Source organism: Tenrec ecaudatus, chromosome 16 (assembly GCF_050624435.1).
Source record: "Tenrec ecaudatus isolate mTenEca1 chromosome 16, mTenEca1.hap1, whole genome shotgun sequence".
In the NCBI taxonomy this organism is placed as follows: domain Eukaryota; kingdom Metazoa; phylum Chordata; class Mammalia; order Afrosoricida; family Tenrecidae; genus Tenrec; species Tenrec ecaudatus.
This window is the reverse complement of record NC_134545.1, coordinates 71,493,595-71,513,301: the sequence shown is the minus strand read 5'-3', so window position 1 is coordinate 71,513,301 and position 19,707 is coordinate 71,493,595. Positions and strand designations below refer to the sequence as shown.

Below are 19,707 nucleotides of genomic sequence, written 5' to 3'. Positions count from 1 at the left end.
AGATGCCCTTTCAATTGCAAATGGTTGGTTCTAAGGAGTGTGCATTATGTAATTGTTCACATTATAGGCTTATAAATTGGCTGAAAATTGATCCACAAAGGTAATTTCAGTTCCAGGCCCTTCTCCACTCTCCCTCACGAACTCTTGATAATTTATAAATTATTATTATTTTGCCATATCCTACACTGTCTGACATCTCCCTTCACCCACTTTTCTGTTGTCCACCCCCCAGGGAGGAGGTTACATACAGATCCTTGCAATCGGTTCCCCCTTTCCACCCCACCTTCTCTCCACCCTCCTGGTATTGCCACTCTCAGCACTGGTCCTGAAGGGATCCTCCGCCCTGGATTCCCTGTGTTTCCATTTCCTATCTGTACCAGTGTACTTCCTCTCGTCTAGCCAGATTTGTAAGGTAGAATTGGGATCATGATAGTGGGTGGCAGGGAAGAGGGTGGGGTGGAGGGAAGCATTTAGGAACTAGAGGAAAGTTTTATATTTCATTGTTGCTACACTGCACTCTATGACTGGCTCATCTCCTCTCCGAGACCCTTCTGCAAGGGATGTTCAGTTGCTTACAAATGGGTCTTGGGTCCCCAATCTGTACTCTCCCTCATTCACAATGATTTGATTTTTTGTTCTTTGATGCCTGATACCAGATCCCTTTGACACCATGTGATCACACAGGCTGGTGTGCTTCTTCCATGTGGACTTTGTTTCTTCTGACCTAGATGGCCGCTTGTTTACCTTCAAGCCTTTAAGACCCCAGACACTATCTCTTTTGATAGCCAGGCACCATCAGCTTTCTTCACCACATTTGCTTATGCACCTACTTAGTCTTCAGTGATCGTGTTGGGAAGGTGAGCATCCTGGAATGCCAGTTTAATAGAACAAATTATCTTGTAATGAGGAAGTACTTAAGTGGAGGCCCAATGTCCATCTGCTACCTTAACACTAAACCTATAAATATATGCACATAGATCTATTTTGCTCTGTATGGGAAGAAACTAATGGTTGCACCCTATATTTTTAAGACCCCCCAGTGGCTACTCACCAAAATAATGTCTTTGCTGTATGCCAATTGACCGTAGTGTCCCTTGAGATTCCGATTGTGAGTTCCTAGGCCCAGCAACTCATTCCCTCAAAGGTGCTTGGTTATGGCTAAGAAAATGTACCAATTTTGTTCCCTGTGTGCTGTCCTATGGGAGCCCTGGGGCATAGTAGTTACTCAGTGACTGTGATCTGCAAGGTCAGCAATCCAAAACCGCTATCCCCTCTAGCGAGGGGAAAATGGGGCTGTCTACTCCTGTAAAGAGTTACAGTCTTGGCACCCCAAAGGGGTCCTTCTACCCTGTCCTAGAGGGTCTCAAGGAGTTAGCATTGACTCGATGGCAGTGAGTTTGGTTTGGTATGCTCTTTTATATTCACATATCTATTTTTAATTAAAATATCATTTTGGGGGGCTCTTACAACACTTGTTACAATCCATACATCAATTGTATCAGGCATATTTGTACATATGTTGCCATCATTGTTTTCTAGGCATTTACTTTCTATTGAGCCCTTGGTGTCAACTTCTCTTTTCTCCCTCCCTCACCCTCCCTTGTGACCCCTTGATAGATTATAAATTATTATTATTTTCATATCCCCCACCGACTGCTGTCTCCCTTCCCCCGTGGTTTCTGTTGTTGGAAGAGTGTATGTGATTGTGTGTCGATTTTGCTATCGATTCCTACTTCCTCCCCTCTCCCCCTACCCATCTTGTATGGCTATTCACATTCCTGTTCCTGGATTTCGCGTGTCGTGAGCTCTTCTCTCTTATCTCTGCCTGTGTACATGCTCCAGTCTAGTCTGAAGTGAGAACCAGCACTGGGGTCATGATAGTAGGGGGTGAGGAAGCCTCAAGGAAACAGAGGAATAATGTGTGTTTCATTGGTGCCTTGCTGTACCCTGGTTGACTCATCCCTTCCCTGTGACCCCTCTGAGGGAGGATGTCCTATTGTACACAGATGGGCTTCGGGTCTCTGCTCCGACACATCCTTGTTCTCAACAATATGTTTTTTAGTTAGTTTGTTTGTTTGTTATGGGTCTTCTGATGCTTGTTACCTGATCCAAATGACAACTCATGATTGCACTGACTGGTGTGCTTCTTCCATGTGGGCTTGTTGCTTCTCTGCTGGATGGCTGCTTGTTTAACTTCAAGCCTTTAAGACTCCAGATGCTATGTCTCTTAATAGCCAGGCACCATTCGCTTTCTTCACTACATTTGCTTAACACCCATTTTGTCTTTAGCAATTCACATATCTATTTTTAGCACATATAAATACAGATGTTGAAAAAGTTATCGCCGCACATATGCATTCATGGGGTCAGTTCCATTTGCCTTCTCACACTTGTTCAGCTTGTGTCTATTTTGGTGTTACTTGAGATTATAGTTATTACAAGATTGTGTGTGGAACAGTAATCACCTTTGTTGACTTGAACTTGTACATCTCCTAGTGCCTTCCTTTGCCTTCATTATTTTGTGCCAACCTCCCCTTTTTGTGTATTGCCTTTCTTTTCACCCAAGTTAGTATGTGTCTACCTTCTACTTAGCTATTTATTCTTCCCACTCTCTGAAATTTGGAACAACAATTAATGGTCTGATGAGGAGTGGTGGAACCGCCCAAACTCTGACCCTTAAACACCTTTCAGAATTGGAACCCAACTCATCCTTATGGCTCAACTTTTTGTCAAAGGATAGGCTTACCAGGTAAACAAGGGTGTCTTTGAGCAGTCAACCATATGAGACGAGAAAGGCAGCATTTGCCCAGGGATAAAACTCAGGAGGCAAGAGAGGACAGGGCAAAAGAACAAGGGAAATGTGAAGCACAGGGAGGATGTGCTGAGAGTGTGGTTACACGTGGGGATTGCAATCAATGTGAAGAAACAAGAGGCATAAGAATTTTTGAACAGAAAGCCAGTCTGCAACTTGCACTATGAACTTTCACTCAGATCACATTAAACATTTTAATTTTTTTTATTGGTTTTATTTTGGGAGGTGCTTCCTTTTTGGAATAAGAGTTTTGTTTTATTTATTTATATTATTAATTGGGGGTTAATCTATATATCATTTCATACTTCAATCGCATCAAGTAGAATTGTACAATTGCTACCACAATCAGTTTCCAGACATTTTTTCCTACATGGACTCCTTGACATCATCTCCCTTTTACCACCCCCACCCCAAAAAAAGTTTAATAAAAAGTCTCTTTTCACGTTCTTTAAGACTCTCTTCATCCCAGAATTTACTACTCTTATGGCCCTTTCTATGCATTTATCTATGCATTTTATTTATAATATTTAAGCATTTGATCAATGTCCATCTTTTTTTAATGTGAGAATACCTGGAGCCAAGTGTATTCAATAATTTTTCAAAAGGGCTAGTTGTTCCAATATTGTTTGAGGTAACCTTCAATTTAAGATGATATGTGCAGTAATCACAGCCGCACACCAGGTAGGAAGATTTCAGGAAATGGAATCACCTGATGTTGAGTCTTAGCTCCTGTGTCGCTAAATCCTCTACCCCTGGCGAGCTCCAACTTTCTAATTGAAAGCAGTGTTGGGAAAGATAACTTCTGCACTTTCACTGCTCCAGTTCCATGCGTTACTTTGTTTTGCCTATTTTGTAAGCTGAGGGAATTTCTGAAAGAAATACCACAGTGTGGCTTAAAAATCAATTTGTTTAAGTTCACTCATAATGTTCTATTCCTTAAAATAGATTATTATATTTTGGTAAAAAAAATACGTCTTTTCTTGCTTTGATCCAGCCCAGCAAGTGCATAGCTATGGGACCTGGAAAGGATATGGTTGAAAGCACACAAATTATAGGTCGATCCATATTTCAGAGAGCCAAGGTACGTAAGCCATGGGCCCTGTTCCATTCACCTGCATTGGGAATTATTCCTTCAAATCCACTGACCCTGTTCATTTATTCACTGCCATTGGGTTGGTTCCAACTCATAGTGATCCAGCAGGGCTGAGCAGAAATGCCTCTTTTGGGTTTTCCTAGGTTGCAAATCTTTGCGGTAGCAGAAAGAGTTGTCTTTCTCCAAAGGAGTGGCTAGTGGATTAGAACTGCTGACTTTGTGGCTGGTAGCCTAAAGGGTAGTCCATTAGAATGCGAGGCCTCCTTACACTATTTGTTAGGAGCAGACAAAACCCAATTCACTGCCATCGAGTCAATACTGACTCATAGAAAATCCTGGTAGATTTCCAAGACTGTAACTGTTTACAGGAGTAGAAAGCCTTGTCTTTCTCTGTCAGAGCTGCTGGTGGTTTAAAATTGCTGACCATTCAAATCGCAACCCGATACATCACCACTAGACCACCAGCAGTCTTATTTATTATGAAGTCGATATTTACTAGACAGTTAGAGATCAGGCTGAGCTTGGGAATCTGCAAGACTGAATACAATTACAAATTAATTAGGGGGCTTGCTTTCATGAGTTACATAAGAGCCTCTCTCCAAAAACTTGGATCTGACTCTTACAGGAAGTACCATATATGCTCATGAATAAGCCGAGTTTCCCACACATTTTTAATGCAGTTTTTTTTGTGGTAAATTTAGGTGCCTTGGCTGATTTTCAGGTTGGCTTATATTTGAGTATATACGGTACATTTAATAACAAGTACCCAAGTTGCAATGATGATGGATCCTATGGGCAAAATATCAAACAATATAGGAAGCATCGAAAGCAGATGGGAAGAATGCACAGAGTCACTGTGGCACAAAGAATTGGTTGACATTCAGTCATTTCCAGAGGTACCATATGATTCAGAACTAATAGTATTGTAAAGGAAGAAATTCAAACTGCAATGAAGGTATTAGCAAAAACAAGGGTCCAGAAAGCGACAGGATACCAATGAAAAGTTTCATAAGAGAATGAAGCACAGGCGACAGTAGTGTGTGTGGGGTAATTTGGAAGATAGCTATTAGGCCAACCAACTGGACAAGCTCCTATTTGTGCCCATTATAAAGTACAGTGACCCAAAGGAATGCAAAAATTATAAAACAATGTCATTAGTATCATATGCAAGTAAAAGTTTTGCTGAATATCAACAACGATAGTAACTGTGCAGTGACAGAAACTGCCAGATGGAAGCCCAATTCAGAAGAGGCCATAGAAAAAGGGATATAATTGCTGACATCAGATGGATCTTGGCCAAAAGCAGAGAAGACCAGAAGGTTTCCTTGTGTTTATCAACTATGGAAAGACTTTTGACTATGGGAATCACAACAAATTATGGAAAATCAGAACTCCAAAGCATGGAATTGTGCTTATGCCGAAACTGTCCATGAACCAAGTCATACAAACAGAACACAGGCATACTGTATACTTTAAAATCAGGAAAGGGGTGTATCAGGTTGTGTACCTTTATAATACTTGTTCGCTCTATAATCTGAACACATAATCTGAGCAAATTGGACTACAAAGAGGAATGTGGCATCGTGATCGGAGGAAGGCTTATTAACAACCTGTGATCTGCAGATGACACCACCTTTCCCTCGGAAAGCAAAGAGGACTCAAAGCACTTGCTGATGAAGATCAAGGATGGCAGCCTTCAGCATGGATTGAAACTTAATGTAACTAAAATAAAAATCTTTCCAACTGGAACAATAAATAATATCATGATCAATGGAGAAAAGACTGAAGAATGTCCTATTACTTGGATCAACGATCAAATTTCAACAGTCAATACATCCAGTGACTTGAGAACATAAATAAGACACTTCCCCAAACCAAAGAAGACGCTTAGGCAGCCAACACCTGAAGACATGATATCCATAATTATATATATCACAATTATATATAAAGAGAGAGAAGCTTTAATGACTCATTGCTTTAGGTCAATATGCAGAAGTTCCCAGTCAAGAGTTAATGAGCACGGGTACCACTTGGAGCGCTAAGGGATGCCTGAGTATTTTCAGCCAGGTCCTGTATATGTAGCAGTGGACCATGAATAAGGAGAACTGATGCATTTGAATTATGGTGTTGCTGAAGGATGTTGAAAGCACCACGGACGGCTGGAAGGACAAACAGATCTGCCTCAAAAGAAATACAGCCAGAAGGCTCCTTCCAGGACCAGATAGTGTTTGTTCTGAGTCAGAACTGACTTGAGAGCAGCTGACAATAACAATGACAACACGTGTGTGTTGCATGAGTGTGTAGTAAATATTTTGTTCGAAGGACCTAAAATGCTTCAGGAGCAATTAAGGAGGAACAAAAGCCCCTTAAAAATGAAACAGAAAAATTGGTAGCCCTAGTCAGCCTAATTACGGCAGTTTCTTTTTAATTCCTGTGGTTCCATCAGTGGATGATTCTAAATTAACAGTCTCTATTTAGGGTGTGTGGCAGGGACATGCTTTGGTGTCAGAAACGCTGTTACCATTTATAGGCGTAGGAGTCACAGTGATTCGTCCCACATGCTGGGTTCTCTGCTCAGCAAGGTGTAGACACCCTTTTCATCAGGGCAGGTGGGATGGAGGGGTGCTACGGGTGTGATAGCTGGGGAGTTAGAATGTGGTTGTTGAAACTGGAATGGGGACAGAGAGGGCATGGACTAGGTAGGTGTCAGTCAAGTGAACTTATGTGGAGCGAGATTTGCCTCTGGTGAAGATCAATTGATATTAAAGTCTGTAAATATTTTAATTCATATTTTTCCTAAAAATGGAAAAGTGTTAATTGGCTATCTAAAAATAATCGGAGTGAATGTGGCAGTAGCTTGGGGTTGATGCACAGTTAATAAACCAAAAGTGTGTCACACTGTCTCTTGGTTCTTGCCATCTCAGAGAGCCCAAGGATTCTGAGAGCGGTTCTCTCTGGGAAAACCCCAGGATACACTCATTCTGGCAAAGACATTAATTTGGCTTAGCTGCCTAATCTTGGAGACCCTGGCCGTGCAAACAGTTAAGCTTGGCTGTTGATGTCTACCTAGATGGGCCTCAGTAAAACAAGGCCTGGCAATGTATTTCTAAAAAAGTGTTCAAGGAAAATCTTACAGAGCACAGTTCTGCCTTGACGCACCTGTGGTCTCCCCATGGGGGAATCAAGACCGTGGCACCTGGCGCTGGTACTGAAAAATCTTAAATTTTCTTCACTGTCTTTCAAGTGACATTAGCGCCGTTTGCGCCACAGCCTGTATGTCTACAATTTCATATTCGTGCGTAGATGTAGATGAATAGTCTTGGGACTTTGAAGCTTCTGGGAATCAACGGAAGCTGGTAGCTCTCTCCATGGGAGTAAAGGACTATTTCTAAGCAGCCAGGAAGACAAAGAACTTTGCTGAGAAGTGCTTTCACAGGTAACTACTTACCGGATAGGTCTGGCAGGATCCACGGCAGTGTTTTCACCTGTAACAACACACCTGTGTGGGTTTTCTAGGAGCTCTTTGACTCCGCCTCCCAGGAGATAACTGGACCCCTGGCTTCTGCTCATCAGTGGGTGAACATGACAGATGTCACCGTCTGGCTCAATTCCACATATGCGGTAAGTGTCCCCCACAGTAACAGCTCTGGGCTGCTCTCGTTTACTTGCTGCTTAGTTTTGGTTTCCATTTTGGTTTACTTTTGTTTTCTTTCTAAAATATTTCTTTTAGGTCAAAACCTGTAAGCCAGCACTGGGTTACAGCTTTGCAGCTGGCACAATTGATGGAGTCGGAGGCCTGAATTTTACACAGGGTGAGTGAAATCTGTGGTCCCAAGGATCGAGCCTTCAATGCTCTGGTCTCTGCGAAGTTTCAGTCACGGTTGGTACAATTGTTCTTTGTGCTGATGAGCTCAGGGGTGTGCAGGTCTTATAGGTCTGTGCATGATAAGCCCTGGTTTTCCTTGGCCTTTTTTGTAAGTTGGCTCTCCATGAACTCAAATACAATCAGAGGCAAATTCTTTTGGTTCAGTTCAATCTAGAGATGATGCCTTGGGCTGGGGCTGGAACAGAACTGAGGGAGCAGGAAGGGGAATTGTATCTTCATCGGTATGGAAAGGATCCGCCCTCTGGTTTGGTGAATGGACCTAGTCTCTAGCAGACAGAAGCTTTGAGGATCCTGAGACTTGTTGTCCCCACACCTCTTGTCTAAAAGGTTTCAAGAAGTTTGTTTAAAAAATGGAGTTAAAAGATAGTGAGATTTTTCCCATGACTTTTTTTGCAAGCCCCGAGTACCTATTTCCACAAATCTACTGCGGAAATGCCCAATTATTTTAGTTTTATCCTGATCGTCATTGAAATCATATGCATTATAACGTATAGAAAATGGAGTAAACTTTAACACTACCTACAGGGAACATTTTGTCTTTTGTTCTTGAAGAACAATATACATATACGTGTATGTTTCTTAACTTTTAAATGTATGCATCTATTTTAAAAGGTGCATAGACTTGGCATTGAGAAATAACTGCTGTGATCTTATCTATTTGGCATCATGGTTCCCAGTAATCATCCATCCAGTTTGTTCTAATGCTTTAAAATGATCATTGAAAAAACTTGTTGAGATAAAAAGTCCTCATTTCTTCACCATTACCAGTTGCTGTCAAGCCATGACTCATAGTGTTCCATATTTTTGGAAATAGACCACCAGTGGGTTTTTTTTTCTTGAGATGCCCTTGGGAGGTCTTGACCCTCCAGCCTTTCTGTTAGCAGCCAAGTGCATCACATATTTATAGCTACATTTTAAAACTTTGTTTCCCCAACAGGATGAGCGAGAACCATAGAAATACAACTTTAAGGTTGTGAATGAAATTTACTCTTGCCTACTGTTCACAAAGAGAATCAAATTAATTACCTATTCATATTTAAGCATATGCAGGAACCCTGGTGATGTAGTGGTGATGCCCTGGGTTGGTAACCACAAAGTCAGCAGTTTGAAACCACCAGCGGCTCTGCTGGCAAAAGACGAGGCTTTCCACTCCTGTAAAGATTTGCAGCTTTGGAAAACCATCGGGTAGTGCTCCTTTGTCCTCCCCCTGGAGGACAGCATCTTCAAATGCCGCGAGTTGAATGTCCAAGCATATACAGAATATTTTCTCTTCTTCAAACGGCTTGGGATTCTTGAGCAGCAACTTCAACGATAGCTCTGAAACTCTCAAAATAATTATAGTAAGATTTTCATGAAAATGATGGCGTTCCCACAGAGTGGGTTGAAGAATTAACATTAAATATGACATGCCTCATAGGTAACACGCAAGGAGATCCATTTTGGGACACAATTCGGGACCAGATCCTGGGCAAGCCATCTGAAGAAATCAAGGAATGTCAGAAGCCAAAGCCAGTTCTTCTTCACACTGGGGAGGTAAGGCATGCTATTTAATATACAGAACGATTACCTTATTCATATTTTCATTTTTGAATTATCTCATTATGAATGGTAGATTTCTGTTGACTTAGGATGTGTTAGTGAGCTCTTGCCAGATCCAGTTTTTATATGGATTGACTTAATATATGGATGCAGTGAGCCTAAATCTAAGGAACAAGTTGCATGATTATTGCATGTACTGATCTAGCTTTTTAAATCTGTAATAGCTAAAAAGGAACATTCAGAGCAGTTAGGAAGGACCAATAAGATGAACATTTATTTCATTCCAAATTCATTTATATTGGTTCTAGGAAGAGCGTCTACATGTAATTCTCTGAAGAGGAGGTTCACTCTGGTCATATAAAAAAGAACACAGTCCTGTCTCCATTTTCTTACAATTCAGGCAACATTATTAACTAAAGCTGTCTTTTAACACTGCGGTGGAACATGTAGTTTCACATTGTGAATGTGAAAAGATAATGTCAGTGTTTGCCTAGATAGAAAATGAAAGCAAAAACAACAGGAGAATTGGTAATATTCAATGAAAATCCATAGGAAAGAAGATAGGAAAGGAAGTGAAGGAGGGGAATGGAGGGAATTTGTAAAAGGATACCTTCTTTGGGAGACTCGCTGGAGAATAAATCAAGACATGGCAACAGAAAATTTAAGATTGGATCACAGTAGAAAGAAACTCTTAATTTAATTTATCCTAGTTATGGAATTCCTGTAACAGACTCTTTAATTATAGTATCAAGGAAGTTTACACAGTATCGTAGAAGAATCCTCAGTTTTTTGTTACTTGCTGTGATGCCACAATGACAAATCCACCCAAAATCTCGATGATGAGAAAGTAAGACCGTATAAATGGGATATTGGCATTTGAGAGCCATGTGTTATGAAGAAAACATAAATACCCATTTAGAATATTTAATACTGTATCATGAATTAGAAAGAAAAGTTTGGATGAAAGACCCAACCAGTTTAAGACATTTTAAATCCTTTAATATAGGAATTTTTGTGACCATACATGTCTCCTCACCACAGAAAGAATTAACACAATTTTTGTGTTTGGGGTTCTCAGCTGACAAAGCCGCATCCTTGGCACCCAGATATTGTTGATGTTCAGCTTATTACTCTTGGGTCCTTGGCCTTAACTGCCATCCCTGGGGAGCTTACGTAAGTTCTTTTTATTTCTTAAACTATGCTTCTTTTATATATTTCTGTAAGAATCACTTCTCATCACTGGTATCTAATTCTCTGTCAGCCACTTTGCATCCTGCTGCACTAGGTTTGGCAGCAGTGACAAATATTCCCGCCTTCTTTTGTGGAGGGGAAGGGGCTATCCCTGAAGAATGATTCTATCTACACTAATTACTCTTCAGCTAACCACAGGCGTGACTGAAGTAAACATGAAAATCTGGAAGATTATCCCAAATTACAGTGCCAGAATGCCATAGGACAAATGGTGAGACCAGAATGCCATAGGACTACCTTATTTTCCCAGATCACTTCAATTTTCTTCTTTTGTCGGCATTCACTCTTACCACTTTTGTATTGCTTTATTGGAAGAACACACTCAGTATGTCTTACATTGAAGGAACTCAAGAAAAACCTAAGCCTTCAATTGCAATATTAAAAGATGCTGTGGGCAAAATACTGAATAATGTATACAACATCAAAAGAATATAAAAAAGCACACAGAGTCGTACCAAAAAGAACGAGTCAACATTCCACCCTTCCAGGGGGGAGTCTATGAGCAAGATCCAATGGTACTGAAGACCTAAATTCAAGCTGCTCTGAAAGCATTAGCCAAAAATTGAAACAATATCAATTGAAATGCTTCAACAGGCTGATGAAGCACTGGAGGCACATCGCCGTCTAATTCGTCTGAGCATGTACAAGAAATTTGGAAGGCTACTTCTTGGCCAAATGGCTGGAAGAGATCCAAATGTTACCCATGCCCAGGTGACCCAACAGAAGAGCAATATCATGAACATCACATGCAAGTGACATTTTTCTGAAGATCATCCAACAATGATTGCAGCAGGAAAGTGACAGGCAGCTGACAGAGGTTCAGGCTGGATACAGAAGAGGATGTGGAACAAGGGATATCATTGCTAAGAGACGGATCTTGGCTGAAAGCAGAGGATACCGGAAAGATGTTTACTTTGTTTTATTGATTATGCTACTGCAACAGATTCTGGTGAACCATAGCAAACTATGGATAACCTTGAGGAGAAGTGGAATTCTAGAGCACTTCATTGTGCTGATGTGGAACCAGTGCGTGGATCAAGAGGCATTTGTTGGAAGGAGCACATCAACGTTCATGACCAAATGATTGTAAATTGTATAATCCAAATCCAAAGGAGGGAATAAAATCAGAGCGTAAACTGTGAGATTCTGGTGTGCAGAAGGCTATGGAGGACAGTGGAAGCCTACACTACATTTTCAGGATCTTCACAGGGCATAAGCCTCTAGTGATTGAGGGCTGGGAATAAACTGGTTACCATACAGAGAGGATCGCAGAGACGACACTGGGAGATGAAAATGATAATTCTGACTGGAATGGCTAAAACCTTCTCAATTGATCTCCCCATTGATGTACACTTTGGGCTTGATATGATTTTAATATTTTCTGTGTGTGGTTTTTTCACATTAGGCTTTATTCATGTTTTATTTTGTTTTGTGTATAGCCATCTTGGATCTTTGTTAATGTTTTATTAAGCTTTTCAGTATATGAAACCCAGGAGAGATGAAACTATAGAGGCAATAGCTAGAGTAAGTGTTCTTGGGGGTCTGGTGGGGGGCAAAAGAGAGCTGGTGTCAAAGGAATTCTAGAAGGGAGGAAATGTTTTGAAGTTGAGTTAGGTAACAATTGTATAATACTGCTTGATGTGATTGTACTATGGAATGGTATGAAGTCTGGATTAGCTCCTAATAAACAGGGTCAGGGGTGGGGAGAGGCAGTTAGATGAGCAGAACAAGGACATATCGCATAGTTCAAGATTAGGAAAGGTATCAGGGTTGCATCCTTTTACCATACATATTCAATTTGTATGCTTAACAAGTCAAAGAAGCTGGATTACATATCGAGAATTGGCATCAGGATTGGAGGAAGGCTGATTAAAAATCTGAGATAAACAGATGACACAACCTTGTTTGCTAAGTGAGGAGGACGTAAAATACTTGCTGATGAAGATTAAGGATTGGAGTCTCTGCCATGGATTGCAACTTGATATAAAACAAAACAAAAACCATCACAACTGGATCAGTAGAGAGAGACTTCATGATAAATGCAGAAAAGATAGAAGTTGTCATGTATTTGGTCTTTCTGGGATTTAAATTGTCGTGGATTTAATCAATGCTCATGGAAGCAACAGTCAAGAGATCAAATGATACCTTGTTTTGGGTAAATCTGCTGCCTCATGCCAATGCACAGAGAGGACCACAGGGCTGGCCCCACCACAAGACATGATGTCCTTCACTGACCTATAGCACTACGGGGGACCACACTGGACACATACCGCAGGAATTGTGCCCGCTCGGACCCCACCACCAGAGGCAAAGCACTAAGGGCATACAACAGAGCAGCAAGGGGAGCTGAGCAATGAAGTTCCCAGGGAACACCAAAAATAGATTATGGGGCCAGGGCATGGCGTCCCATCAGACTTGACTGGAAAACACTCATAAAGAATAACAAATAGACCTTGAACTATTTATAGACTTTTCTCTTTTTTTGTCGTTGGCTTTTTGTTGTTGTTGTTGGAGATATTGTGTTATTTTTTATTGTTGCTTTGTTTTGCTCAGACTTGTGTTTGTGCATATTATTATCTCGGCATGTCTATCTAGGTAAGATAGGCAGGAAAAGCAAGCCAGAGGAGAAAACATCGGGAGGACCGTTCCAGGGGGACATGGGAGAGAGGGACATGGGGGAAAGGAAGTGGGTGTTAACAAACCCAGGGACAAGGGAACAAATGACCAAAAATTGATGGCAAGGAGGGTGTAGGAGGTCTGGTAGGGCTTGATTAAGGGAAATGTAACCGAGAGGAATTACAGAAACCCAAATGAAGGCTGAACATGATAGTGGGACAAGAGGAAAGTCAAAGGAAATAGAGGAAAGAACTAGGAGGCAAAGGGCATCTATAGAGACCTAAATACAGGCATGTACATATGTAAATATATTTATATATGATGATGGGGAAATAGATCTATGTATATATATTTATAGGTTTAGTATTAGGGAAGCAGATGAACATTGAACCTCTACTCAAGAACTCCCTCAACACAAGAATACTTTATTCTAATAATCGACATTCTGAGATGCTCACCTTCCCAACACTATAGCTGTAGACAAAGTGGGTGCATAAGCAAATGTGGTGAAGAAAGCTGATGGTGCCTAGCGATGAAAAGATTTAGCATCTGGGGCCTTAAAATGATTTTGAAGATAAACAAGTGGCCATCTAGCTGAGAAGCAACAAAGCCCACATGGAAGAAGCACACCAGCCTGTGTGATCATGAGGTGTTGATGGGATCAGGTATCAGGCATCAAAGACTCAGAGCAAAATATAACAATGTAAATGAGTGGGGGAGTGTAGAGTGGAAGCTCAAAGCCAATCCGAAGGCAATTGGACATCCCTGTACAGAAGGGTCTTGGGGAAAAGATGGGCCAGTCAGGGTGCAGTATAACACCGATGAAACATGCAACTTCCCTCTGGTTCTTTAATGCTTTCTCCTCCTCCCCCGCCCCACCATCATGACCCTAATTTTACCTTACAAATCTGGCTAGACCCGAGCATGTACATGGGTACAGATAAGAACTGGAAACACAGGGAATACAGGACAGATAAACTCCTCAGGACCAATATTGAGAGTAGCCATACAAGGGGAAGGTGGGGGAGAAAGGGGGAACCGATCACAATGGCCTATCTATAACGTCCTCCCAGGGGGAGGAACAACCGAATAAGGGATAAAGGGAGACATAGGATAGTGCAAGACATGATCACATAATAATAATCTATAAATTATCAAGGGTTCATGAAAGAGGGAGGGGGAGGGAGAGAAAAAAATGAGCTGATACCAAGGGCTCAAGTAGAAAGAAAATGATAGCAACATATGTACAAATGTGCTCGACACAATGAATGGATATATGGATTGTGGTAAGAATTGTATGAGCCCCCAATAAAATGATTAATAATAATACTAAAAATCTGATAGATCTCTTAGAGTATTGAAAAGCAAGGATGTTACTTTGAGGACCAAAGTGTACCTGACCCAAGCCATGGTGTTTCAATTACTCATGTGCATGTGGAAGTTGTACACTGAATAAAGAAGACTGAAGAATACTTGGTGCATTTCAATTGTGGTGCTGGCAATGGCTGTTGAAAGTACACTGGGTCGCTCAAAGGACAAACCAATCCGTCTTGGAAGAAGTATGGCTAGGGTGCTCCTTAAGGGGCAAGTATGGGCAGACTTCATCGTGAACACTGGCCATGCTGTCAGGCAAGACCAGTCCCTGGAGAAGGACATCATGCTTGGTAAAGTAGAGCGACAGTGAAAGCGAGGGCCCCAACGAGATGGATTGACACCGAAGCTACACCAAAGGGCTCAAGCACAGCAACAATGGTGAGGGTGGCCCAGGACTGGCTAGTGTTTCATTCTCTTGTGCACAGGGTCGCTATGAATCAGAACCGATTGATGGCATCTAACCACTGCTTTTATTGTTGTCAATGCTTTTTGTATGCTATGCTTTCATTCTCATTTGGTTCAAAGAATCCCCCCCCCCATATTTTATTTCTTCCCTTACCCGGTAGCCTTTTAAAAATTATTTAAATCATTTTATTGTGGGCTCATACAACTCTCATTATATTCCATACATACATCCATTGCATCAAGCACATTTTGTACATTTGTTGGCCCCATCATTCTGACTTGGTGATTCTTTTTTTTTTTTTACATTTTATTAGGGGCTCATACAACTCTTATCACAATCCATACATATACATACATCAATTGTATAAAGCACATCCGTACATTCTTTGCCCTAATCATTTTCAAAGCATTTGCTCTCCTCTTAAGCCCTTTGCATCAGGTCCTCTTTTTCCCCTCCCTCCCTCCCCGCTGCCCCCTCCCTCATGAGCCCTTGATAATTTATAGATTGTTATTTTGTCATATCTTGCCCTATCTGGAGTCTCCCTTACCCCCTTTCTCTGCCGTCCATCTCCCAGGGAGGAGATCACATGTGGGTCCGTGTAATCAGTTCCCCATTTCCAACCTACTCACCCTCCATTCTCCCAGCATCGTCCCTCACACCCCTGGTCCTGAAGGTATTGTCCACCCTGGATTCCCTGTGCCTCCAGCTCCCATATGCACCAGTGTACGGCCTCTGTCCTATCCAGTCCTGCAAGGTAGAATTCGGATCATGGTAGTTGGGGGGAAGAAGCATCCAGGATCTGGGGGAAAGCTGTGTTCTTCATCGGTACTACATCACACCCTGACTGACCCATCTCCTCTCCTAAACCCCTCTATGAGGGGATCTCCAGTGGCCGACAAATGGGCCTTGGGTCTCCATTCTGCACTTCCTCCTTCATTCACTATGGTATATATATATATATATATATATATATATACACACACACACACTACACACACACACTCATACATATATATTCTTTTTTTTTTTTTTGCATGATGCCTTATACCTGATCCCTTTGGCACCTCGTGATCGCACAGGCTGGCGTGCTTCTTCCATGTGGGCTTTATTGCTTCTGAGCTAGATGGCCGCTTGTTTACCTTCAAGCCTTTAAGACCCCAGACACTATCTCTTTCGATAGTTGGGCACCATTAGCTTTCTTTGCCACATTTGCTTATGCACCCATTTGTCTTTGGCGATTGTATCATGGAGGTGTGCAGCCAATGATATGATTTTTTTGTTCTTTGATGCCTGATAACTGATCCCTTCGGGACCACGCGATCACACAGGCTGGTGTGTTCTTCCATGTGAGCTTTGTTGCTTCTGAGCTAGATGGTTGCTTATTTATCTTCAAGCCTTTAAGACCCCAGACACTATCTCTTTTGATAGCCGGGCACCATCAGCTTTCTTCACCACATTTACTTGTTCACCCGCTTTGGCTTCAGCAGTTGTGTCATGAGGGTGAGCATCATAGAGTTCCAATTTAATAAAAAAGTATTCATGCATTGAGGGAGTGCTTGAGTAGAGGCCCAAGGTCCTTCCACCACCTTAATACTAAACCTATAATTATAGACACATAGATCTATTCCCCCATCCTCATATATATATTTGCATGTACAAGTCTTTGTCTAGACCTCCATAGCTCTTTCCTCCATCTCCTAGCTCTTTCCTCCATCTCCCTTGACTTTCCTCCTGCCCTACTACCATGCTCCGTCCCCACCTGGGCTACAGCTGTACCTCTTCTCTATGCAACCTTACCCTTGATCATTCCCCACCAGGCCTGCCACTCCCCCTCACTACCATTTTGGGTCCCATGTTGTTCCCTTGTCCCTGTGTTAACACCACTTCCTTACCCCCTTACCTCCCCACTCCAAGTCCCCTGTAACTGTAGGTCCCATTGTTTTTCCTCCAGATAGTTCATCCAGCCTGTCCTAATCAGGCAGACCTGTGGAGACACTAACATGCACAAAAACAAGACAGAGGAAAACAAAGCAACAGTATACAACCAGACAACAAAGCAACAAAAACAAATCACTGACAAAGAACAGAACAAAACACTTCACAAGAGAAAAGCTTGTAGTTAGTTCAGGGATCGTTTGTTGGCCCTTAGGAGCGTTTGGGCCAGGGCGTGGTGCTCCAACAGACTGGACTGGAAGATACCTGGTAGCTTTTAAGCAGGTTATTATTCTTACTGCATTCCCGCCCACCCCCCACCTCCCAAGGTCTTCCTAGTATTTTTTATTTCCAATTGTATAGCCTTGCAGTCTGAAATGTTAATATTATTTTAATGTTTTCAAAATTACCGAGGATTTGTTTGGATCCTAACATAGGATCTCTGGAGAGTGAGCTGCACGCACTGGAAAAGCAAGTCCCTCGTGTTTTTGTTGGCTGAGGTGTTTGGTATGTGTCTGTGAAGTGCTGTTGGTTGATTGTGTTGTTGAGATCTTCTGTATCTTTGTTGCGTTATTTCTTGATAATCTGTCCTTCATCAAACGTGACTTGTTAAAGTCTCTTGCAATTACTATGGAGTTGTTTATTTCTCTTTGCAATTATGTTAATGTTTGCTTTATGTATTGGGGACTTCTTCATTCTACCTAACCCCTTCTATCATTTTCTTTCTGTCACCTGGGTGCTTGTGGTCTTTGGGTCTTTTTGCTTTCCTCTTTGTCTCTGTGTAGTCTCTCCTCAATTACAGACCAGTCCGAGAATTTTCCCATTGAAAAATATTGTTCCATGTCACTACTTTGGTAAAACCTGCAACATTTTCCCATTTAATTCTATTTATTCTTCAGACTCTTCTAACATCCCCAAAGGACAAACATGATCTGATCTTTAGTAACTTCTTTAATCTGATTTCTTGATATCCTACCTCTTTCCCATCCCTGTCTCAGTTGCTTTGGTCCCATTGAAGTTTACAGACTCATCAAACATGATGTTTTCTCAAGATCTTTGACCTTATGATTCCATCTGTCTCCATCCTCTCCCTCTGGCTCTCCTAGTGCCTCTTTCTATACCTTCAATTCTCACTTTAATGAAGATCCTAGTCCTAATTATACTACATAAGATAGCCTTTATCCACCATCACCTAGCCTTATTGCCACCATTGCACTACGGCTACTGCTTCCTCTACTGCCACCACTACCACCCCCTCCCCCTCACCATCACCAGTGTCATGACACCATTACCACCGACACCAGCACCATGCTCTATTTACCTTTGGTCTGCTTTATGAGTATCCAGAGCACTTACTATCATGTTATTCTTTCTGTTTGATTATTAGCATTTAGATAGATCTCTTAGAGTATTGAAAAGCAAGGATGTTGCTTTGAGGACCATTTCCCCTACTGGCATGTAAGCTGTAAACTGCTGAAGCCTTATTGCCTAGAAGTGGGTCTGGTTCATAACAAGTGCTCATTGTTTGACTGAAGGGTAAATGACTAAGGGACATGGTTGGTCCACTCTCTTCATGCCTCAGCTCTTGTAATAGAGAACACAGCCAGATTACTTTATGGAGTCTGTGAATGAAAAATGATATTTTCTGATTTCATTCCTCTCCTTTGGTTCATTAGCTATTGTCAGTTTTGGATTCTGTTAGTCTGAGATTTCTAGAGAAACAAAATCAATGCTGCTCAAATATGTATACAGATAAGAGTCTGAAGCACAGGGAATCCAGGATAGATAAACCCCTCAGCGCCAACAATGAGAGTAGAGATACCAGGAGGAGTAGAGGAGGGTGGGGGGAGAAGGGGGAATCAATCACAAAGATCAACTGAGAACCCTCTCCCAGGGGGATACACAATAGAAAATTGGGTGGGGAGCGATTGAGGATGATGTAAGATGTGAAAATAATAATCTATAGCTTATCAAGGGTTTGTGAGGGAGGGCAGGCGGGGGAAGCAGGGGGAAGAAATGGGGAGCTGATATCAGGGGCTCAAGTGGGAAAAGAATGCTTTGAAAATGATGTTGGCAGCAGATGTACAAATGTGCTTGGCACTGGATGGATGGATTTGTGAAAAGAGGTGTAAGAGTCCTCAATAAAAGCATTTAATAATATAAAATAATGTTATGTCAAGAAAGAATTTTTTATCAAGAAAGCAGCCCAGCTCATTCCAACTTGCGTCCATGGATCAGGTGCCAATCAGAGACCCTTAGACTCATGCGGCTGCCAATGGATGAAGCTAGAAGATACAGTGAGAAGCTGAGAGACCATGGCCACTGGATGCAGAGTTATGTGGATCCAATGTCTGCAGGAAAGTAGCACGGCACTGACAGCTTCCAAGGCTGGTGGGCCACACGCGCTGCCAGCCCCAGATATGAGTCAAAAGACCCAGTCAAACAGGAAGGCAAAGGGCAAGAGTGAGAGGATTCTCTGTGTAAGTCTGGGTTGACTAGAGAAACAAATCCAGAGACACTCATATATGTATAAGAAATAACTTTATCTCAAAGAGTAATTTCATATTAAAAAACATCCCAGCCCAGTCCAGATCAAGTCCTTAAGTCCGATATTAACCTCTAGTCTGATACTAATCCATAAATCCTTCTTCAGACTCGTGCAGCACATGCAAGATGTAAAATGCAGAAGGATTACAGGCTGTGGATGCAAGGTTTTGGGAATCCAGTGGCAGTGGAAGCATCTACAGGGCTCTTGCAGGTCTCCGTGTGGCTCCATGTGGTTTGTCAACAGGAAGGTG

At 41.8% G+C, this 19,707-nt stretch overlaps 1 protein-coding gene across 1 annotated transcript in view; it reads left to right on the top strand.

The window, feature by feature from the left end:
• Window positions 1-19,707, top strand: part of ASAH2 (N-acylsphingosine amidohydrolase 2) — a 72,485-nt gene that overhangs the window by 32,970 nt on the left and 19,808 nt on the right. Inside the window, exons 9-13 of the mRNA XM_075533437.1 lie at window positions 3,807-3,893; window positions 7,422-7,526; window positions 7,636-7,717; window positions 9,209-9,324; window positions 10,409-10,503. Coding sequence (XP_075389552.1) covers window positions 3,807-3,893; window positions 7,422-7,526; window positions 7,636-7,717; window positions 9,209-9,324; window positions 10,409-10,503 — 485 coding nt within the window. The remainder of the gene's footprint in view (window positions 1-3,806; window positions 3,894-7,421; window positions 7,527-7,635; window positions 7,718-9,208; window positions 9,325-10,408; window positions 10,504-19,707) is intronic.